The following is a 23,722-nucleotide window of genomic DNA, read 5'->3' on the forward strand; positions in this document are numbered from 1 at the left end:
ATTAACACTGTATAATCAGTCGACTGCAGTACGCCATATGATAATACATTTTTAACCCACTCAATAATCGTACCTAATTACAGGCACAACATTTAAAAGTATAGAGCCTGCACACTGGCTCAAGGCAAAGGATCACTTTATTGAGTAGACAACCTCATATGACAATCTAAAACAAAAAACAAAATAATATCTCCTTCATCTAAAGTAACTTTGTCTCATCACATGTGTTTGCTTTCCCAGGAAATTATGGAACTGCTTAGCTCCCTAGCATTTAGTCAACGAGTCTGTGAAACTCCTGGTAATCAGCTTCCTAGTAAAACCATGTGTCCGACAGAGCCGGACAGCAAGGTAGCGCTCGCTGTTCTGACCTCCACGGGGGATGTACGACAGACAAATGGGACTATCCAACACCAACACCAAATCCAGTCTTCATTTCAGAAACAGGGGCAGCTAAACTATAGCCATTCTCAGGACAAGAATATTCAGAAAACCAGACTCAAGGTCTTACCCCATGCTGGAATCCAGGAAGAGCCTCAGCGTTTGGCTAAAATGACCGAACCTCAAGCACCTTCTCCTCCGGATCAAAACCGAAAAGAAGCTACATCAAAGTGTTTGAGTCAACCTCAGTCTACTCATGTCCAAGTTTCAAATCCAAGCCGAACCGAGCAGCGTCCATTCACTGGCTCTGAAACACTTGACAAGGCCGAGAGTCCTAATCTATTCAAAAGTACGAGAGACAAAAAGGAACCCTCTTCTCACTCACAGATGCACGGTCAGAAACTCAGGTTAAGGCGGCAACAGAACCTTCTGCCGACGGAATGTGGAAACCAGAAACCTCCACTACCACCACCTGCTTTGGTCCGAAGCGATGTTCATTCCAAAGCCCAGGCGGTGACCAAGAACCGCCTGGAGAAGGCCAAGTATGGGCTGCAGGAGAACATTCAGGAAGCCATCATACTGTTTGGTGACAAAGAGATCTCAGAGTGGCAAGCCAAGAGAAAACAGGTAAACATGTACATTCTCTTGTATTTCCCACAAATGTCATAACTTTCAGAATTGCACCCAAACTCAGTTTTTGCCTGCAAGTTGTCCTTTAGCACTGCACGCTCTTTGCTGCTTATACTGTACATGCTTGATGCTTAGCCTTAGGCTACAGTAGTAGCACTTAATAATGAGGGACAACAGTTAATGGTTTATTGGCATGAATACATGGTTATTAGATATTATTAAGTTAATCTTAGCCCACTTAGCAGCCCCTACTTTTTAAGGGTCCAGATAATAGTAATAAACATTTAACAAATTACCAATTAACTACTCAATACTATATATTATTCGTCCATCAAAATACCATTAATACATAATTTAGGCCTAGTGCAGTACAATGTTAGTAAAGAAACTATTAATAAATTGGTTATTAAAATGAATAACCATTTAGATAAATAAACCATTATAAACCATTGTCTCAAGTCATTTCATAGTGCTACCATGTTGCTGTTGAGCAATGCTTGACTTGCAGTATAACAACAGGGAACAATGTTGTCTGTGCTATTGTTTAACAAAGCTGCCAGTCATGTCTTTGCATGTCTGGGCTGTCGTGTTAGTCTCTGCATGGTCTCTGTGCTTATTGCAGAGAGCGTTACGGACTCTGAAAAGGTCTGTTCTCGAGGAGTTTCTGGCAGCAGCGGAGGATTTCAGCTCCTTCTGCTCGGAGACTCAGCTGCAGGATGTGATGCTCCTCTCTGTTTCAGTCACGAAGCAGTGGGAGGTATGACAGCTTGTAGATTTAGGCTATTTTCAGCAAAGACATTTGGTGTAGAGGGGGAAAAATTATAGAGCCCTAGAGGACCCTGGTCAACTAGTTTATAGGGTTTAAGTGGTTATAAGATTTGAAAGACTACAGTGGCAAATCGGCATTTGATTCTGCATTTTAATGCTTCATTTGGATGGCCATAGGCTACAGTATAAATTCATTTCTGTAATTTACAGTAGGCCAACCTGATTTATAAATACACCTTGATAAATGTTACTGTATATTGTCATGACGAATAATTGAATTTGGGCTTATCACTGGATAAATGTGTTTAAAAAAATGTATGTCTTCAACATCGTCTTTGATAGTCTTCAAACCATTATTTTAAAAAAACTTTTTTTAGACATCCTAAAAAAAAAATCTGATTTGGACAATTAAACTTTCTTGCTTCATAGCCTATGTTCGCTGTATTAATGTATAGTGAATGAATTAGGCCTAATTAATAAATGAATGTAATGAATTCATGAATGAATTCATTATTCATTTCTTGCTGCGAGAGTGAGTTCTTCTAGCCAACACCAACTCGGGATTCCTGGATCGCTGCCCTCCACAAATTCCTATCCAACATCAGGTTCTTGAGCTGAGCTCTGCAGTGTTGTCAGCCAAGCTGTCGCGCTAAATAATCTAATAATCTTTGCCTAGTATATAATGACATGCTTGCCCAAAATGTGGGATGCCAGTTTGAACGTGGTTAACAGTGCTTAAGTTGAGTGTCTGTGTTGTGTGATGTTGTGCCCAGGATGTGCGCTCAGAAATGGCCAACTTTGTGCCACTTTTGTGGCCCCAGATCAGAAGAAGAGGGAAGACGCCCCTGTCTCAGGAGGAACTATGTGAAATGCATGCTAACACTAACACCCTGCATGATGACCATACTGCTGACCATGTCCACTTTGAATATGTGCAAAGACATCAGGTGAAGAATGTGTTGATCATTTGATTTTTGATTGATTGATTGAAATATTTATTAACAGTTTGTAGAATGTACAGTACATTTTAAGCACAAACTCAATACAAAGACTGTTAACTGTGAGTGGACGACCCAATTAAGCATTACACTTGTTTACAACAGGGGTCCACATTGTTCAATTCATCAAAATTGATGGATGACTGCACTAGTGCAGACTATGCAGAGGACGAATGGATATGGAAGAAACTCAGTCTTGTAGATGTACTATTGTTGTATCAATATATTGATTGTGATTGATTGATATTTAGCACGAGGGATTCACCTCTAGTAATAAGCAAGAGTAGTTGTGCCTGGCAGTCAGCTTGGTTTGTAGGGTATGTTTTGAACCACAAGAGGGCGGTGATGCACCGTTGAATCGATGCACCTTTTTAATGAAACAACGTCACTAACTCGAAGAGGAGATACTTCCTGTTAGTTCTAGGAATAGATTGAATCAGCAGGTGGATTTTCACGACATGTAGTATCTACATTCGGCGCTTGTTTCTCAAGTTTTACGAACATTATGTACTTTTTAGTCAGACAATTAACTCTTAGAATGAATTTAGAATATATATTTGAGCATAGATAAGGAAAGGAAAGGTACTATGTTTACCCAGGGTATCTGGACTAAGCATAGTTTGTTTACAGCCAGGCCCCTGCTTATTTCATAGAACATTTCATGGTAGTGGTTCAATGCCTTGTCCAAGGGCACTTGAAGCATAATATGAAGCATAGTTTGGCGCCAGGGCTCTGTAACATTAACATTTTAGTTAAGTTATAAGCCAGATGGAACAGAAGAGCCTACAGGTATATATAGGCTCGCTCACACGAGTTGTCTGACTGAATTATCGCAGGCTTCGCATCATTAAATTCTTTACTTTTCTAGGCATGTCTCTCCTCCACTGATGGTGGTTCGTCTCTTGTCTGCTCTATGGAGGAAACCTGTGCTGCTGTAGTGGCTCAGCTGGGGGAGTCGAGTGGGAGGCAGGAGACACGGCAGTCAAATGACACCAGTCATTCTGTGTCACCACAGCAACTTCAGCAAGACAGGTAAGATGAATATTGCCAATGTAATCTATTGGATACAGTATGTATGAGTGTGCAAAGTTCTCATAAATCATACCTCATATATGTTTTATTGAGAGCTTTTAAGGAAAATATACTAATATATTAAATCATTTTAATACGTATCTGAATAGTCCTGTTGGGTTTACATCCATACATGCACCAATCACCATTAACTATTATGTACCACTAACTTGAGTGAAATATTGAACAGTAGATGAACAAATTCAACATTTGACTGTAAAAGTTTAAACATGCTATACCGGTTAATCTAACGTCTCCCATTGTCTGCCTATTCAGTCGTGGCTGTTTTGATGTGTGTTTTGAAGTAAATACTTGGCATATAAATGTGTATTTCTTTTTGGGTGTGTTTTGCTTTGATGGGAATGGTTAACTTGATATGAAATCAATGCTCCCTTAAAACTGTCCATTACATTTGCGTTACAAGATTGGAAAATGTCAGCAAATGATGATACTAATTTAGCAGTTTGTTAGCCCCTTTCGGGACCCTCCATAAAGCTTTTCTGAAATTTGGATGAGTTTTATGTAGGGTCCCTGCTCATAACTATATATACCAGGTGGCAGCATACTGCTGGAACAGGACCCAATGGTCTGTGTCGTCAAAAAGTCAGAAACTTCAGTATCATTGGGTTCTGCTTGGAGGGCTAGCAGTTTGTGTGCCCTTCAGTCACGAAGCAGTGGGAGGTATGACAGCTTGTAGATTGGCTATTTTCAGCAAAGACATTTGGTGTAGAGGGGGGGGGGGGGGGGGAAGAGCCCTAGAGCAGGGGTTCTCAACCCCTGGGTATTATTTTGGGGGGTCCCCCCCCACAAAAAAGAAAAATTAAACTGAAAGACTTTTTACAACTGAATGGCTGGAACATGGAAATGAAGAGTTTAACTTTACATACGTATAGTACACATAGTGCATGCATAAACCTTCCTTGATGATTATATCTGGTTTCAGTATTCAGCATGTCGTGAACTGATTTATTTCTTGCATAATTTAATTTGTTTTATGTGGAGATGTGAAATTAAATAGAATTTGCGTTACAAGATTGGAAAATGTCAGCAAATGATGTTACTAATTTATCAGTTTGTGTGCCCAGCTTGTATTCTTTCAAAATAGCGACGTGGGGTAAATTTCTTTACGTGTACAGATGTCCTGGGCACACCATGGGATAATTCCTAGGACATCTGGAGACGTCTTGGGCACAAATTGGGGCTAATATGGGTATGGCCAGCTAAAGATCCTCTTTCTGTTGGGACTGTGTAATTGAATGGTTTGGCTTGCTGGACCTCCCCTCTGTTGCTGTACATATGTTGACCCAGCAGGGGGCAGCAGAACACCCCGCCGAGCAGAAGTGGCACTCAAGCCGACCCTCAACCAACAGACCATCAACCAAAACCAAGCCCGGCCTGCCCAGATCAACATCACACACCCTCGATAAACCCTGGGCTGCTGCAGGCCTTAGACTGCCCAGATCAACACCATCACACACCCTCAGTAAACCCTGGGCTGCCACAGGCCTTAGACTGCCCAGATCAACATCACACACCCTCAGTAAACCCTGGGCTGCCACAGGCCTTAGACTGCCCAGATCAACACCATCACCCACCCTCAATAAACCCTGGGCTGCCACAGGCCTTAGACTGCCCAGATCAACACCATCACACACCCTCAGTAAACCCTGGGCTGCCACAGGCCTTAGACTGCCCAGATCAACACCATCACCCACCCTCAATAAACCCTGGGCTGCCACAGGCCTTAGACTGCCCAGATCAACACCATCACACACCCTCAATAAACCCTGGGCTGCCACAGGCCTTAGACTGCCCAGATCAACATCACAAACCCTCAGTAAACCCTGGGCTGCCACAGGCCTTAGACTGCCCAGATCAACACCATCACACACCCTCAATAAACCCTGGGCTGCCACAGGCCTTAGACTGCCCAGATCAACATCACAAACCCTCAGTAAACCCTGGGCTGCCACAGGCCTTAGACTGCCCAGATCAACACCATCACACACCCTCAGTAAACCCTGGGCTGCTGCAGGCCTTAGACTGCCCACTCCATGTCAGAAGCCCCACTCCTCAAGTGAAGGATTTCCCGCCACTTGATGAGGACCATCACGAGCTGAATCAGAAGCTGCTCCCTGGGAAGGACCTAGGTGATGAACAGGAGCCCCTAGTGCAGACCCAGGATCAGAAGCTGCTCCCTGGGAAGGACCTAGGTGATGAACAGGAGCCCCTAGTGCAGACCCAGGATCAGCAGAGACTGACAGGCCACAGTGGTGTGCCGCACATCCCACAGAGCCACGCTCAGCAACAGGTATGGAGAGAGGATTCACAAGACAGCTTTTCATCTGTCAGCAGCACTGCACACTGCTTTTATGCTAAAACCATTTGCGTGCTACTGTATGGCAACTGGATTAGCCCTTCACTAAGTCCCCCCCAACCCATCCTTGTCCAATAGGCATGTTAGCAGCGAAGAAAGCTTGACCTGCATAGCAACTGTTGCTAAACTATTTGGATTGGCATTGGACAATCTCTTTTTGGGGTGGGATTTAGTGAAGGGCTAATTCCCCTCGTGGGAATAATAAAGGTCTACCTGCCTGCCTGCCTGCCTGCCTGCCTGCCTGCCTGCCTGCCTGCCTTCTGGACTACAGACTATCAACCGACTATCAAGATCACACACCCTCAATAAACACTGGTCTGCTTTCCTGCCTGCCTGCCTGCCTGCCTGCTTGCCTGCCTGCCTGCCTGCCTGCCTGCCTGCCTGCCTGCCAGAACGAAAAGATGATTATTTTTTCCTCCAAATCCATCAGTGTACGTTTTATAATCGTCCCTATCTTATATATTTACTTAACTACATCCCCTTTAACATGGCTTTTGGCCTTTCCCTAAGCCTCTGCGGTTACTAAACAGATCCAGAAGAGCGATTGGCTGCTCCCGGGCGCCTCTTAGCCTGGCTGCGTGGCAGCTGTAGAGTGTGCTAATCCACAGTAATGGGATAGGCTCAGTGCTCTGCTCTCCTGGCTGTGCGTTTCCAGGCGGTCGTCAGCGGTGATGTTGTGGAAACCCCGCGGCCAGCGGAGCGGGCCGCAGTGGAGCGCGCCGTCATCCCACCCCAGGTCCCTCCCCAACAGGAAGCTGAGGGCCTGTTGCAGCAGGAAGTGCTGAGAAGGTAAGGGGTCAATAATATGATCTCCCTGTATGCACTGTTGTTCTGCATTACAAAGTCAAACTTCAAACTGCATTTGTCAAATGTTATTCTATAGCTTGAAATGGGATTGTTTTATTAAAGGCAATGTGTAAGTGCAATAAGAAACATACTGAAGTCTGATATAAAATGTATTATGTCTAGAGATGTGACAAGTGCCAGTTGTAGGTTTATACCTGGCCCACACTGCTTACAGTTAGTCAGTCCACTGGAGAGCAAATAGTTTGTAAAGATGTATATTTTGAGAGCAATTTTATGCTTTATTAGTTCAAATAGATCAGTGCAAAGAGATATGGCAAGAGAGAGAGAGGAGGGATGTGTGTGACAAGACAGGGGTTGGATAAGAACCTGGCCTGGGTCAGGTTATTTACAATGAGCTTATGAGCACTGGCTGAGCCACCGATTATGTATTATTACACAAATATTGTCAAACCAATCACTGGAGTATATGCACTGTGTGTGTTTAAAATGTGTTTAAAAAGCCACATGGATACGTCAAGCCATCCTAATAATGATTTGTATCCAGTGGTGCGGTTTAGCAATATGATGTTTTATGAGGGATGTGTGTGTGTGTTATCTGTAGGCTTATCTGTTATCACACTGCACAAATACAAGTTCGCCCTGTACCTTGTACCTTTATTGCCAATAAAATAAAGATAAATAAAGCCATATGTGAGATTAGCATGGTATCACAGGTGAGTCTTCTGTTCCCTCTGGATTGCGTCTTCTTATTTTTATAAGACCTATAATGTTTGGGGTAAAGATCACAGGGGAGTGTCTCTATACCACATTTCTATACCACACAGGTACAAAGACAGCAGCTTAGCGTTTCTCTCTCAACTCCAACGCAACGCACAGCTCCTGCAGCCCGCCGAGAGCAACCCAGACCCAGGCGACGCTGTCTCTACACTTCAGAACCAGCTCCAGAACCTGCAGGCCAGTTTCAGCAGCAACCCTTTCTCCCTCCTGCAGCATATACCGCTGACGGTTCACATTTTTCTAATATTCCACTTCCTCTGCAACTGTGGCTTATTTTGCGTGTATACTGTGTTTTCTTCTCGACAGACTCTGACACAGGAGACGGAGGCGCTATGGTTTGAATTTGAGCTCCAGTATGCCCAGCTCTCACAACTGGCCAACTCCAACCTTCAGGAGGACCAGGGTGGGGTGGAGAGCGACAGGGCGACGCTCCTGCAGCAGTGGAGGAGCCAACAGATCTGTCTGCACAACAGGTGCGGCCCACATGGTTGAGGATTGCTCTTTCTTAACCTGAGGCCCATTATTCTCAAAAATGCCTCCTACGTTTTTTGATCCAAAATTATTGCTACACTATTTTTAAATCATGTTTCTATATATTGTTGTTGTCGGGTGGAAACTGAAACCTGGTATATCCAAAACATTTCCTTTTTTTATTTGTATTTTTAAACTATTTAAAATTGTGAAAATAGCCGATCTACAAGCACACAATGACTCGCCTCGCGAGGCGTTGTGACATTTTTATGCGACACTCGTGCGACTCGCAAAACAAAAATGACGCAGATGCCCTGAAAGGAATAACAAGTATAAACTTATATGGCTTTCCAAGTCTAAATGGGTTAAGCAAGTCATTAGTTATTATTCTATCGTTGTGTTGTTGTTTTCTCTCAAACTTGCTTTAACCCATTCTGAACGGGCACCCATTTTGGTGTCAGCATCATGTTATGCTTTAGCTATTGAAAAATAGCAGATCTACAAGCTCATATCGCGCCACCGAGTGGCGCGATACGAGCTTGTAGGTCTGCTATTTTTTGAAAAATCGAAGAACGACTGACATTTTTAGAATCTGATCTCGGGTCAGAATGGGTTCATCAGACCAGTGTGTGTCCGGCGGAAACCTCGTATGAATCTGATCTCAGGTCAGAATGGGTTAACATGTTTTGTGCCTTACAACACCATGCCTTCTTATTATCCTCTACTGTAGCAGTTTGTCTACAGTATGTTCGTTATTTCAAAGGTATGTCACAGCTAGGGTTCAAAAGCTCCTGGGAATTCCCTATTAAAAGGACACATATGGTTTATTATATTCATAGTACTTAGCAGTATGATAGCAGATCATTTCACGAGGTTTGGACATTGTAGAAAAGAGTCCTTTTGCACACGTACAGGGACAGGTGCGTCGGACAGGTGCGCAGTGAGACCGAAACGTTGTAACTCCGTAGCTTCATAAACTACTGTTATATAAGTGAATAGTAGTGTAGTGTGTGGGATCTCCTTTCTCACCAGGTTTGGACTAAAAGTAAAAAGGTGTGTTTCTTTGCAGAATGGCATCCTATGACACCACCATTGACCTGATGGAAGCGTCAGACTGTCAGATGATGCTGATCACAGAGCAGCTCCACCACTTCAGCAGAGAGGCCGTGGACATCTCCTCGCTGTCCTTGGCTGACTCCAAAGCAGTAAATGTCTTAAAGGTAATGTCATCATGTCAATGTAATGTCGTCATGAGAATTTAGGTACAGTAGTGACTCCTTCATGAACCGTCAGAATCCATGCAGTGTGCAAACAGAGGGCCAAACTCAGTAGAGGGTGATGACATTATCCAATTGATTAGGGTTGCCTGGTAATGTTTGTTTAGAGCACTTTAAACAAACCTAGAGTGGCAGCCAAGTCTATGCGTTGCCAGGTTGCCAGGTGCAAGGTTCTTTTTGAGGGGTGCTAGCCCCTCCTATGTCCAGCTTTGAAAGTTTGTGTAAACGGAAACATTGAATATGAAGGTGAGGACGCAAATTGTGATTGGTCAGAATGAGATGTATGATGAAAAGAGCGCCCCTCACTTCACACTGGTGTGATTCCGGTTTTAATTAGATTCGATTTTCCACAAGGGAATATCGTTTTGTGCAATTAATTTAGGAATGTGCTGAAATGACCCCCTGTAAAGGCCATTCGAGGACATACTTCAAGGGGATTCGCTATAAACAGCCACTGATGACGCACAGTGCTAGTAAACTGTTTGCGCTTCATCACTTTGAAAGAGAAATGACCAAAGGGGAAACTGCAACGCTCGGCAGGACACCAACACTCGTCCGGCCGACCAGTGTGGTTTAATTTCATCAGTCTGTGACTCAGTCAGTCAATCAGTTAATAGTTGAAAATTGGTATTATTAGGCATTAGTTTAGAAACAGTTAAGTTTAGGTATTGGTTTGGTGTGGTTAGGGTCAGTCGGTGTAAGGATCAATACGTTTACGTGACCTCACCTCGCGGATGCACAGCGTGTAGAAGTCGGCCACCAGTTCAGAAGCCATGACCTAGTTTATATAAACACTCACAATTCAGTGATTCTGAACCTTCAAATGTACGTTTTAATCCTCGCTTCTATTACCCAGGAAATGGATCTCAGCCTGGAGGCTGAAATGAGTAAGCTGTCTGGAAAAGCCGCCGAGGAGGAGACGGAAGGGCTGGACGCCACGGCTCCATCGCTCCTTGGCCCCGCCGTCCACATCCGATCCCGTCGTCTCCGTCAGCTCAGGGAGCATCTGAAGGAGGTGGAGTCGGCTGTCCATGCCCTGGACTGCTTCCTGCTCAGCCTGAGGCAGGGCCAGGCCGAGATCCATGCTCTCAGGGAGTCCCGCAGCGGGCAGGGAGACGAGGCTGTCCAGGTGAGTCACTCCTGGCAGGCTGCAGCCCGGCAGAGGTTCCAGACGGCTGCGGAGGAGGATGCTGTCAGAGTTGACGGCTTGCTGAAGGCTACAGGGATGACGTTGACCATGGACGGCAGCGCGGTGACGTGCGAGGACGTGGTGGTGTCGTTGGTCCAGAGACTGGACGAGGACGTGGTGGTGTCGTTGGTCCAGAGACTGGACGAGGACGTGGTGGTGTCGTTGGTCCAGAGACTGGACGAGGACGTGGTGGTGTCGTTGGTCCAGAGACTGGACGAGGACGTGGTGGTGTCGTTGGTCCAGAGACTGGACGGGGCGGACAGAGACCCGAGCGGGAGCAGAGAGGACCGGAGTAGAGAGTTGTGTGTGTCGGGAAGGTCGCAGGAGGTGCAGGGTGTGGGGTCGACGGTCATGTCGAAGGGGTTGATCCAGAAGGAGAGCGCTCTTAGAGAGACTGAAGTTAAGTTAGGTTGTAGCGGGCAGGGCAGCGCGCGGGAAGAGACCCCACGTTCTCACAGTGGGATGGAACTGGGTTCGGCTTTGGAGCCCGAGAGGTGCAAGTCGGGCGAGGAGTCGAAGGAATCGAGGCGAGAGGAAGTGCAGAGTCAGGAAGCAGAACGTAAAGGTGGGAGACGGCGGGCCCAGGACCACAGCCCGGCCGGGTCCAAAGACCACAGGCGGAGGAGAAGAAGGAGCAGCCAGGGGAAGAAAGAGGGAGACGAGACGAAGAGTACCGTTCAGAGGAGGTTTGCCTTCCTACGGCTGCTGAGGGAGATCCAGGGAGCAGCGGAGGAGCTGGGCTTAAAGGAACCAACCCGCCATGCAGTCCAGCAGAGGTAACGCATTATTGATACATACTATATAACCAAATAAATAATACCACATACTGTAATAGATATATAATACATAATGTGTTTTATCTTCTTTCTTGTCTTTATGAAAAGTTTACCTTCTTAACAATAAAAACTAAACGTACTATACAATCACACCGGGAGTTAAATATACAAAGTCAATATGTACTGTTCATCTAAGCTCTCTGCAATAGCTTCTCAAAGATACATTTGAAAGCGTGTTAAAGCAGCAAGGCTGCCTGCTCAAGGCCAGAAGGTCAGAACAGAATAACAGCTGATCTACAAGCCGACAATGCATTTTCTTGATTCTTTTTTTAAAGATTTGTTTTGGGGCTTTTATGCCTTTGGCTTTTATTTATAGGACAGTAGACTGACAGGAAATGGGGAGTGACACGCAGCGAAGGTTGTCGGGATCGGGACTCGAACCCGCGACACGCTGTCAGGTTTAGGATTAGCATAGCCTAGGTGTCTGGACGTCTACGTCAGCCGTTCGGGCCGACAATGCATTTTCAGTGCACGACACGAGCATGCAATTAAGCAGTGTTGTTTTTGTCAGCTAATTTCTATTTTAGCTGTAGTCATAGTCTCTTGAATAGTTGTCCTGGTATGTTTTAGTGTTAGTAACTAAATATCATGAGATTTTAGTCGACTAAATCTACAGTTGATTTAGTCGACTAAAATGTATTTTACACTTGCTGAAAATAGCAGATCTATAAGCTCACAACGCGTTGCGCTGCGACGCGTTGTGAGCTTGTAGATCTGCTATTTTCAGCATGCAACCAAGTGTAAAATGACTTATACTGGATCTCTTGTCCACTAGTCCATTTTAGTCTAGTTTTTATTTGTTGACAAAATCGACAGTATATTTAGTCATAGTTTTAGTCATCATGGCGTAGTTTTTATTTAGTTTTTATGAGGTTTTTGTCAGTGAAAAAAAGGTAGTCGACAAACATTTTTCGTCTTAGTTTTAGTCGACGAAAACAACACTGCAATTAAGTATAATTCAGTTCTCAGGAAACCTGCTTCTGCAGCTTTGATGACTCTTGTCTCTGTGTCAGCGGGAGACAGAGAACTCACAGTAAAGTGTGGTTGTCTCTGTGTCAGCGGGAGACAGAGAACTCACAGTAAAGTGTGGTTGTCTCTGTGTCACCGGGAGACAGAGAACTCACAGTAAAGTGTGGTTGTCTCTGTGTCACCGGGAGACAGAGAACTCACAGTAAAGTGTGGTTGTCTCTGTGTCAGCGGGAGACAGAGAACTCACAGTAAAGTGTGGTTGTCTCTGTCACCGGGAGACAGAGAACTCACAGTAAAGTGTGGTTGTCTCTGTGTCAGCGGGAGACAGAGAACTCACAGTAAAGTGTGGCTGTCTTGGAGACAGAGAACTCACAGTAAAGTGTGGTTGTCTTGGAGACAGAGAACTCACAGTAAAGTGTGGTTGTCTCTGTGTCAGCGGGAGACAGAGAACTCACAGTAAAGTGTGGCTGTCTTGGAGACAGAGAACTCACAGTAAAGTGTGGTTGTCTTGCAGGATGCGAGCCTTGACGGAGCTGGAGAGCCGCCTGGCCGGCCAGCGCTCTGAACTAACCAACCTGCTGGACGCGTCGTCACTGTCAGCTGGCACTGCTGACGTCACACACATGAATGAGATGGAGGCGCTCTTTGAAGAAACCCAGACAGTGGTAGTAGAAAGGTAATTGACACGTGTGTGTGTGTGTGTGTGTGTGTGTGTGTGTGTGTGTGTGTGTGTGTGTGTGCGCGCGCGCGCATCAACAGCATTATATTTTCTTTTTCAATCTCAGATGTTTTATTACCATATCATGCAAGTCTGTTGTATTTTATGATCACATTGTGACGTATATTTTGTGCGTTTATGGTCTGCTTTGTGTGTGTGTGTGCGTGCACGCCTGGTTCGTGTGTGCCTGCCTGCGTGCGTGCGTGCGTGCCTGGTTCGTGTGTGCGTGCGTGCGTGCCTGGTTCGTGTGTGCGTGCGTGCGTGCCTGGTTCGTGCGTGTTGCGTGCGTGGTGGTGGTTGACACACAGGTTGGATCAGTGTCGTGTCCTTGCAGAGCTGCTGAAGAGGTTCCAGGCGGTCGGCAGTGAGCTGAGCTCCACACTGCAGAGAGCAGAGAGAACCATCAGCGAGCAGGCCTCCTACATGGGCAAAGACAACCTGCAGAGACTCCATGACAAGGCAGCTGTTCCCTTCTTACCACCTAAAACCTCTGTACTTAGTATAGTTGACTGGGGTCGAGAATATTTTATTTTGTTATCGATGGATACGATTTTGTCCACAATTCCATGCTGTTGGTACCATATATAACGGACAAGCGATCAAAATCAATCAATCAATTCTACATTCTCTAATTGTATAGACTTGTTGTAAATTAAGTAATGCAAATGTTTTACAATAATTTAACCCTTGAGAGTGTAAAATGAAACCAAATGGGGTTCCCTTTGGTTTCATTTTTCACTCAAGAGTTGAAGATCAATAAGGGTCCATTTGGTTCCTCTCCTCCTTTGTTTGTGTGATTGATCAGGTCCAGGACACCAAGGCAGAGCTGAACATTCTCGGGGGCAGAATAGAAGACGTCCGTAACATCTGCAGACAGCTGCAGGTTCATCTGAAACAGATTCCAGAATGCTCCGTTGTCACGTTCGAGGGGGAGGCGGATACCCTCATGGATCGCTGGCTGGATGTAATTATGATCCTTAACCCATTTCCAACCTGAGGCCCATTCTAAAAATGGCTTCTACAGTAAATCATCAAACGTTCTTCTGAAAAACATATGTTGCTATATGAATTGTTGTGAAGAGAGGAGAGTCCGCACACAGGTTTGCTCCAAGGTGTTTGCTTTTTATTCAATACACCATAAATAAGACACAACGTTTCGGCCGTGAACGGCCTTCATCAGCTTTCATGTCAAGGACCCACAAAATGATATGTACTGTATTTGGCCACGGACACTCATCTCAAAATATTTAGTTTCAGGGATCCCCAGAAGCAAAGATTTGAGTTAGAATAATGATTTGCACAAATTTTCAAGATCTTTCAAAATGCACAAAATTATGCACTATGAGCTATGAGTATATTTGCTATTTTTGAATATCCAACATATAAAAGTGGTTCCACAGATTCTTTCCCAGTTTGAATGGGAGTGTTTTCCCCATGTTGACCTGCCTGTGTGTGTCTTTGAATTCAGATGGTATGAATTATTCTATCATTGCAGGTCACAGAGAGAACAGTATGAATTATTCTATCATTGCAGGTCACAGAGACAACAGTATGAATTATTCTATCATTGCAGGTCACAGAGACAACAGTATGAATTATTCTATCATTGCAGGTCACAGAGAACAGTATGAATTATTCTATCATTGCAGGTCACAGAGAGAACAGTATGAATTATTCTATCATTGCAGGTCACAGAGAGAACAGTATGAATTCTTCTATCATCGCAGGTCACACAGAGACAACAGTATGAATTATTTTATCATCGCAGGTCACAGAGAGAACAGACTGCCATCTAGACAATCTCCACAGAGGTCTGGCACTGTGGGAGGGGCTACTGCAACTGGGGAGGGACCTGGAGAGCTGGGCCGCCAATAAGATGGAAGCATTTGCTCAGACTCCGCCCTTTCAGAATGACGAGGAAGTCGTAACCTTACAGGTAAACAGATATGAGTACAGTATGAGTTCTGAGGACTGCAGGACGCCTGGCCCGACCTCGCCTGAACAATAACTCTGTTTCTCTGATCGCTAAGGTCCATTTCCATTGGACTTTACCAATGAGACACATCATCATTTTCATAAGAACACATGGATTCCTCTAGTGACTAGAGGAGTCCATGTGATGTGTGAACCGTTGAGTTAGACTAGAGTCTAGTCTAACTCAACTGTTCCCAACCTTTTGTGGATCAGCCGGTCCCACTCGAACGTCTCCATCCAGCCATCTGACCACTTGGGTCACGTTCATTTTATCATTAAAATCTTATTTCTTATGCCAATTACCCACATGCAATATCCTCTCACACAGGTTGTAAATGGCTGCTCTAACTACATGTATTCTGTTGTCAGAATGAGATGCTGGCCCAAGAGGAGAGTGTAGAGAGATTCCACCGCAGAGCTGCTGAGATCCAGTCACTGCTTCTGAGCACGGAGCCCCCCCTCGAACTACAGGTAAATGTATGGCTTAAAGCACAGCCCCCCCTCTAGCTACAGGTAAATGTATGGCTAAAGCACAGAGCCCCCCCTCGAACTACAGGTAAATGTATGGCTAAAGCACAGACCCCCCTCTAACTACAGGTAAATGTATGGCTTAAAGCACAGTCCCCCCTCTAACTACAGGTAAATGTATGGCTAAAGCACAGCCCCCCCTCTAACTACAGGTAAATGTATGGCTAAAGCACAGTCCCCCCTCTAACTACAGGTAAATGTATGGCTTAAAGCACAGACCCCCCTCTAGCTACAGGTAAATGTATGGCTAAAGCACAGCCCCCCCTCGAACTACAGGTAAATGTATGGCTTAAAGCACAGCCCCCCCTCGAACTACAGGTAAATGTATGGCTTAAAGCACAGTCCCCCCTCTAACTACAGGTAAATGTATGGCTAAAGCACAGACCCCCCTCTAGCTACAGGTAAATGTATGGCTAAAGCACAGCCCCCCCTCGAACTACAGGTAAATGTATGGCTTAAAGCACAGCCCCCCCTCGAACTACAGGTAAATGTATGGCTTAAAGCACAGCCCCCCCTCTAGCTACAGGTAAATGTATGGCTAAAGCACAGCCCCCCCTCGAACTACAGGTAAATGTATGGCTAAAGCACAGACCCCCCTCTAACTACAGGTAAATGTATGGCTTAAAGCACAGTCCCCCCTCTAACTACAGGTAAATGTATGGCTAAAGCACAGCCCCCCCTCGAACTACAGGTAAATGTATGGCTAAAGCACAGCCCCCCCTCGAACTACAGGTAAATGTATGGCTTAAAGCACAGCCCCCCCTCTAGCTACAGGTAAATGTATGGCTTAAAGCACAGAGCCCCCCCTCGAACTACAGGTAAATGTATGGCTTAAAGCACAGCCCCCCCTCTAGCTACAGGTAAATGTATGGCTTAAAGCACAGTCCCCCCTCTAGCTACAGGTAAATGTATGGCTAAAGCACAGACCCCCCTCGAACTACAGGTAAATGTATGGCTAAAGCACAGCCCCCCCTCTAACTACAGGTAAATGTATGGCTAAAGCACAGACCCCCCTCTAGCTACATGTAAATGTATGGCTTAAGCACAGCCCCCCCTCTAACTACAGGTAAATGTATGGCTTAAAACACAGCCCCCCCTCTAACTACAGGTAAATGTATGGCTTAAAACACAGCCCCCCCTCTAACTACAGGTAAATGTATGGCTTAAAACACAGCCCCCCCTCGAACTACAGGTAAATGTATGGCTAAAACACAGACCCCCCTCGAACTACAGGTAAATGTATGGCTTAAAGCACAGTCCCCCCTCTAGCTACAGGTAAATGTATGGCTAAAGCACAGACCCCCCTCGAACTACAGGTAAATGTATGGCTAAAGCACAGCCCCCCCTCTAACTACAGGTAAATGTATGGCTAAAGCACAGACCCCCCTCTAGCTACATGTAAATGTATGGCTTAAGCACAGCCCCCCCTCTAACTACAGGTAAATGTATGGCTTAAAACACAGCCCCCCCTCTAACTACAGGTAAATGTATGGCTTAAAACACAGCCCCCCCTCTAACTACAGGTAAATGTATGGCTTAAAACACAGCCCCCCCTCGAACTACAGGTAAATGTATGGCTAAAACACAGAGCCCCCTCGAACTACAGGTAAATGTATGGCTAAAGCACAGACCCCCCTCTAGCTACAGGTAAATGTATGGCTTAAGCACAGACCCCCCTCGAACTACAGGTAAATGTATGGCTAAAGCACAGACCCCCCTCTAGCTACAGGTAAATGTATGGCTTAAGCACAGACCCCCCTCTAACTACAGGTAAATGTATGGCTTAAGCACAGACCCCCCTCTAGCTACAGGTAAATGTATGGCTTAAGCACAGCCCCCCCTCTAACTACAGGTAAATGTATGGCTTAAAACACAGCCCCCCCTCGAACTACAGGTAAATGTATGGCTAAAACACAGACCCCCCTCTAGCTACAGGTAAATGTATGGCTAAAGCACAGCCCCCCCTCGAACTACAGGTAAATGTATGGCTTAAAACACAGCCCCCCCTCTAGCTACAGGTAAATGTATGGCTTAAAGCACAGCCCCCCCTCGAACTACAGGTAAATGTATGGCTAAAGCACAGACCCCCCTCTAACTACAGGTAAATGTATGGCTAAAGCACAGCCCCCCCTCGAACTACAGGTAAATGTATGGCTAAAGCACAGCCCCCCCTCGAACTACAGGTAAATGTATGGCTTAAAGCACAGACCCCCCTCTAGCTACAGGTAAATGTATGGCTAAAGCACAGACCCCCCTCTAGCTACAGGTAAATGTATGGCTAAAGCACAGACCCCCCTCTAGCTACAGGTAAATGTATGGCTTAAAGCACAGACCCCCCTCTAGCTACAGGTAAATGTATGGCTTAAAGCACAGCCCCCCCTCTAGCTACAGGTAAATGTATGGCTAAAGCACAGACCCCCCTCTAGCTACAGGTAAATGTATGGCTAAAGCACAGACCCCCCTCTAGCTACAGGTAAATGTATGGCTAAAGCACAGACCCCCCTCTAACTACAGGTAAATGTATGGCTAAAGCACAGACCCCCCTCTAACTACAGGTAAATGTATGGCTTAAGCACAGACCCCCCTCGAACTACAGGTAAATGTATGGCTAAAGCACAGACCCCCCTCTAACTACAGGTAAATGTATGGCTAAAGCACAGACCCCCCTCTAACTACAGGTAAATGTATGGCTAAAGCACAGACCCCCCTCTAACTACAGGTAAATGTATGGCTTAAGCACAGACCCCCCTCTAACTACAGGTAAATGTATGGCTTAAGCACAGCCCCCCCTCTAGCTACAGGTAAATTTATGGCTAAAGCACAGACCCCCCTCTAACTACAGGTAAATGTATGGCTAAAGCACAGACCCCCCTCTAGCTACAGGTAAATGTATGGCTAAAACACAGCCCCCCCTCTAACTACAGGTAAATGTATGGCTTAAAACACAGCCCCCCCTCTAACTACAGGTAAATCTATGGCTAAAGCACAGACCCCCCTCTAGCTACAGGTAAATGTATGGCTAAAGCACAGACCCCCCCTCTAACTACAGGTAAATGTATGGCTTAAGCACAGACCCCCCTCGAACTACAGGTAAATCTATGGCTAAAGCACAGACCCCCCTCTAACTACAGGTAAATGGATGTCTTATACATCAGCATTTTCCCTGAATATTGTAATAATGATGTCAATGATTTTGAACAAAAAGTTTTGATGTGCACTTCTTTAACTGAACATTATTTCCGTGACACCTGTGGCTGTGACACAAAACAATTTGGCACCAAAGCGCATATTAGGCTTTTTCATGTTGGTGGCTACAGGGAATAACAGAATTCTGCTATAAATGTATCGATGATTAGACAGATTGGTGGACGATCATTTTATTCATTCTTGCACCACATGTTTTATTGTGCATTAATTTCATTCATTTTTAAGTGGATATCTTTTATTTTCTATGCATGAGGAGTCCAAGCTGCTTCATTTCACCTGACAGGTGAGAGTTTCCCCGGCCGGACGTAGCGCTTGGAAGGACATTCGGAACACGTTATTCCGACCAGTTCCTTTCCCCTCCATCAGGCGCCCTGGCTGGCCAGGGGGAGGCAGTATAGAGACCAGTTCCTTTCCCCTCCATCAGGCGCCCTGGCTGGCCAGGGGGAGGCAGTTTAGAGACCAGTTCCTTTCCCCTCCATCAGGCGCCCTGGCTGGCCAGGGGGAGGCAGTATAGAGACCAGTTCCTTTCCCCTCCATCAGGCGCCCCGGCTGGCCAGGGGGAGGCAGTATAGAGACCAGTTCCTTTCCCCTCCATCAGGCGCCCTGGCTGGCCAGGGGGAGGCAGTTTTGAGACCAGGATTACTGCATTACTGCATTTTTTGTGAGGGTACCTACCCTATAGGGGACACAGGGAGAACATGCAAACTCCACACAGAAAGGCCCTTTCGCCAACCCCGCCTCGGGTATGGGCACCGATGACGCGGAGGAGAGAACACGCCCCCAGCGCCCACAGCGTCCCCGGTTGTGGACAAAAGGCTTCTACAATGAAAGTAAAGCTACTGTATAGATAACTAACTATAGCTATATATTGCTCCGCCCGTGTGTGTTTCTGATCCAGGTGGTGGAGAGCCAGATGAAGAAGAGGATGGAGGAGGTGAAGGACCTGTTCTGTGAAGCGGAGGATGTTTACAGGCAGCTGGCGGCGGCCAAGGATCAGGTCCTGAGCAGGATGGCTGAGGTCCACCTCACTCTGCAGCACGTGCACCACTCACTGGTCAGCCTGAGCGCCTCGGACCTCCTGACCGTTCACTCACACATTCAAGTAAGGAGTGCAACAGTTAACCCATTTAGACCTGACGTCGAAAAAAAAAAAAAAAAGTTCACGATTTCGTTAACGATTTAATTTTCTTTGCAGAACTAGAAGCTCATAGCGCGGTGCTCGGTGCCGCGCTATGAGCTTGTAGATTATTATATAATCATAATGTAATGCTTAAAACGCCAAATAGGGGTTCCCGTTCAGAATGGGTTAATCAAAACAAATTAATCTGTTTTAATAAAAAAAACCAATACATTTTGGAGGAAGACATTAGTAGTGAGAATAGCTGTACCATAAGCTCACGACCCGTCGCAATCAGGGACAAATCAGCCATTGGGCCAGTGGGGCCGTGGCCCAGGGGCCCTTGGCTCTCAGGGGCCCTTCAGGGAAATTGGACCGTAAGGTACTAGGTTTGATGCCCTGAAAAGGGCTCCTGGGGCCCTTCATTGGCCATTGATTTTGTTAAATTTAGGTTAAAAAGATGATTAAAAACACGGAAAAACACCAAAATTTTGCGCGCACGCTCGCTATGAGGGCCCTGAAAATATTACCGGCCCAGGGGCCCTTGTGGGGGTTAATCCGTCCCTGGTCGCAATGCTTGTAGTTTGGCTATTTTCAGTATTTCGGTATGACACGAGTGTAAAATACTAATCGATTTTGCCGATTATTTAAAAAAAAATCACACTGATTATTTTAAATATAAACAATTAAATAAATAATAAAACGTGCTTCTCGACTATTCCATTTATCGTCAATAAAAAAATCATCAATAGAATGATTGTTAATCAAGACTTGTATCCCTGAAGGAGTGTAGAAAGTATCATACCTTTATGTCCTTTGTACATTGACTGATTGGCTGAATGATGTGTTTGACAAATCAAAATGACTGTACATTTATTATGTACCGGTATACAGTACGTACAGTTCCTCCCATAAGGTCCCATTTAAATAACGTTCTCTCCAAATGCAGGATCTGTGTGCCCAGATGGAGAGGCAGGAGGTGGAGGCCGAAGGCCTCCTGGAGGACCTGGGTGTCATGGCTCGCCTGGCGGGCCCAGAAAGCCTCCAACATCTGGCCGAGGAAGGCCTGCGGCTGCAGGAGAGAGTCAGCGTCACCCGGCAGCTCCTGTCTCAGACAGAGACGAGGATAGACAGGGATATGGAGGCCCTCAAAAGGTATTGTTAAAGGTATATTCAGTGATTTCACTCAAAAAACCTTAGGTTTCGTTTTTGGCTGTGGGACCCAGCCTTTCGTCCAATCAGGATAGAGAGTCAAAAACGAAACCTAAGGTTTTTTGACCCCCAGGGGTTAACTGGGGACAGGGAGGAACTCCTTATATGGCCAGCACACTCTATAGTAGGGAGGATTATCACAACAAAACAAAAAAATAAGTGATATTTGAATTAAGTGAAATCACTGAATATACCTTTAAGAGTATATATGTATGTATATGATGATGGTTAAAGCTGCTATAAGCAATGATATGTAAAAACTTTCAATCAGGAAGTAGACAGGCAAATCGACCAATGACAAAGCTTCTAGGAACAACATTTTTTGGGAGCGTTCTACCCATTGCTACCCAAAACAAAAAAACAAAAAGTCATTAAAATGTTGACATATTATTGCTTATAGCAATTAAGTGTCTGCCTTCAAAACAATCGTGTTATGTATCCATAAATACATAACCTATACTAATCTATCAATCCTGTATCAATGCATTGTTGTTCAAATATGATATTATGCAAACTATATAGAACTATAATAAGAAACTGAAGTTAACTTTTTGATTTGTATTATTGTGAGAAGTTGAGAACGATGGCTTCCATTTTCGCATTGCAACTTTTCAGGACTAGAAAGCCTGTGTTTTCTATTAGCTTGGATTCCCCGTCGATTATGTCACTGGTGGACGGGTTTCTGAACTGCCCACAGCCCTCCTATGAGACACAGAGACACAGAGACACAGAGTAGAAAGAAATTGTGCCATTTTATCATGATTATTAGTGAGGACCTATTATATGACGATATAGGTTGAAAAGTGGTGAAGTGGTCCTTTTTAAAAAGGATGACTGGATATGAATCCCCGGACAACCATGTCAGTGTCTGTCAATATCAACGTGTATTATGTTTATAGTAGCAGATGTTAACATCCTTTTCCAACAGTCCTGTTAACTTAAAAGGCAAAACCTGTTTCTCGTTCATTTGGTTCAGTGCATTTGAAGCTGAGCCCGAGCTGGCGTCCTCCTACCTGTCTGAAAGACGAGAGGCCCACAACGAGATGGAACGTCTACGGCAGCAGACAGCCCAGCTCCCCACCGTGTTCCACTGGCCTGGGCTTGGGGAGCGCAGACAGGCCCGCCGTCAGGCCCAGGGCCTGCTGGAAGAGGCCAGATCCCTTGGATCGGCTCTCACTGCTCTGTCCGAACAGGGGAAGGAACTCGCGCAGCGAACCAACGGCCCCACGTGGGAGGATTCCTCCTGGGCTGCACTGAAGACTGGTCAGTCTACGCTGGAGACACAACTCAATGTGAGTCATTTCACGTGATTGGAATTGCTAATTGGAGGTTTGCTGAGTTTTTGTAACAACATACACTGTGACAACTGACAAGTACCCCTCACCTTATCTTACATGGACAGCAAAGAGCAAAGAAAAGGGTTCTTGCAGTGGGGTTACAGTATGTCAAGGCTCAAGCTGCCCCAGTGGTGTGCACAGATAGACACTAGGGGGTGCTAGAGTACCCCCTGCCCTTTTCCCTCTGGACAGCAATGTGCCCTTGGGTACACTGTACAGTATGTGGACCATGGTGACATTGATACATTCTTGATAAAAAGCTTCTAATATATTATTTAGGCCCCAAAATCTATAAATCTCACACTATTAACTTATTAAGGCAACCGGCCGGTTCCACGCGCTGCACAAGTTGCCCTTTTTTCACTTGGGCAACTGCCCCTCTAAATGTCTGTGCACGCCACTGAGCTGCCCTGCTTAATATGGCGGCAGCCTTGACAAACGTCCCATTTGGCCAATGTGGCATCTACTTATTTATGTCTGTGGTATACTGTACATCTGCTCAACTGTAACTCCAGGTTACCCTTTACTTTAGCTCTGGTCCATAGCTCTAATGCGTTGCATTTAGAGCTATGTTACTCTCAACTTCTGCCGCTCGCATGAATAAAATAAAAATAACGTTTTTGCTACTCACCAAAACAAAGGCGTGTTGTGTCATTAGAAAGCTTTTCCTTAGTGGAAACACTCTGAGCCCCCCACCATACGTATAAACGTATCGTTTTTGGCCAAAAGAGGATTTTGTTTCCACCGGAAAAAAATACTTTTAGTTACTCCACTGCACCTTCTACCGACAGAGAATTGCTTCATAGAGAATATTTTCCTCTGGTGAAAAAAAATCCCTTTTCTGGCTAAAAAGTACCGTTTATACGTGTGGTGGGGGGCTCAGAGTGCTTCCGCTAAGGAAAGTAGGCTTTCTAATGACACAACCCGCCTTTGTTTTGTTGAGTAGCAAAAACGTTATTTTTATTTACACTAAAGACGAGAGGCTGGTCTGCATTCATGCGAGCGGCGGAAGTTGAGAGTAACATTGACCTGTCCTAATTATTTATTTTACTGCTTTACCTACCTATTATTTATTGATGCT

At 45.4% G+C, this 23,722-nt stretch overlaps 1 protein-coding gene across 1 annotated transcript in view; it reads left to right on the plus strand.

Moving 5' to 3' along the window:
* The window catches only part of LOC310876423 (nesprin-2-like), a 203,790-nt gene that overhangs the window by 12,823 nt on the left and 167,245 nt on the right, over positions 1-23,722 (plus strand). Inside the window, exons 13-29 of the mRNA XM_083789954.1 lie at positions 241-1,005; positions 2,550-2,723; positions 3,643-3,806; positions 5,157-6,156; positions 6,878-7,011; positions 7,854-7,983; positions 8,113-8,279; positions 9,347-9,497; positions 10,411-11,519; positions 13,063-13,224; positions 13,575-13,725; positions 14,072-14,230; positions 15,035-15,202; positions 15,610-15,711; positions 19,874-20,077; positions 21,042-21,247; positions 22,281-22,596. Of these exons, the coding sequence (XP_083646080.1) occupies positions 241-1,005; positions 2,550-2,723; positions 3,643-3,806; positions 5,157-6,156; positions 6,878-7,011; positions 7,854-7,983; positions 8,113-8,279; positions 9,347-9,497; positions 10,411-11,519; positions 13,063-13,224; positions 13,575-13,725; positions 14,072-14,230; positions 15,035-15,202; positions 15,610-15,711; positions 19,874-20,077; positions 21,042-21,247; positions 22,281-22,596 (5,262 nt within the window). The remainder of the gene's footprint in view (positions 1-240; positions 1,006-2,549; positions 2,724-3,642; positions 3,807-5,156; positions 6,157-6,877; positions 7,012-7,853; positions 7,984-8,112; positions 8,280-9,346; positions 9,498-10,410; positions 11,520-13,062; positions 13,225-13,574; positions 13,726-14,071; positions 14,231-15,034; positions 15,203-15,609; positions 15,712-19,873; positions 20,078-21,041; positions 21,248-22,280; positions 22,597-23,722) is intronic.

Source organism: Protomyctophum parallelum (genome assembly GCF_964188405.1).
Source record: "Protomyctophum parallelum genome assembly, chromosome: 19".
Lineage (NCBI taxonomy): Eukaryota > Metazoa > Chordata > Actinopteri > Myctophiformes > Myctophidae > Protomyctophum > Protomyctophum parallelum.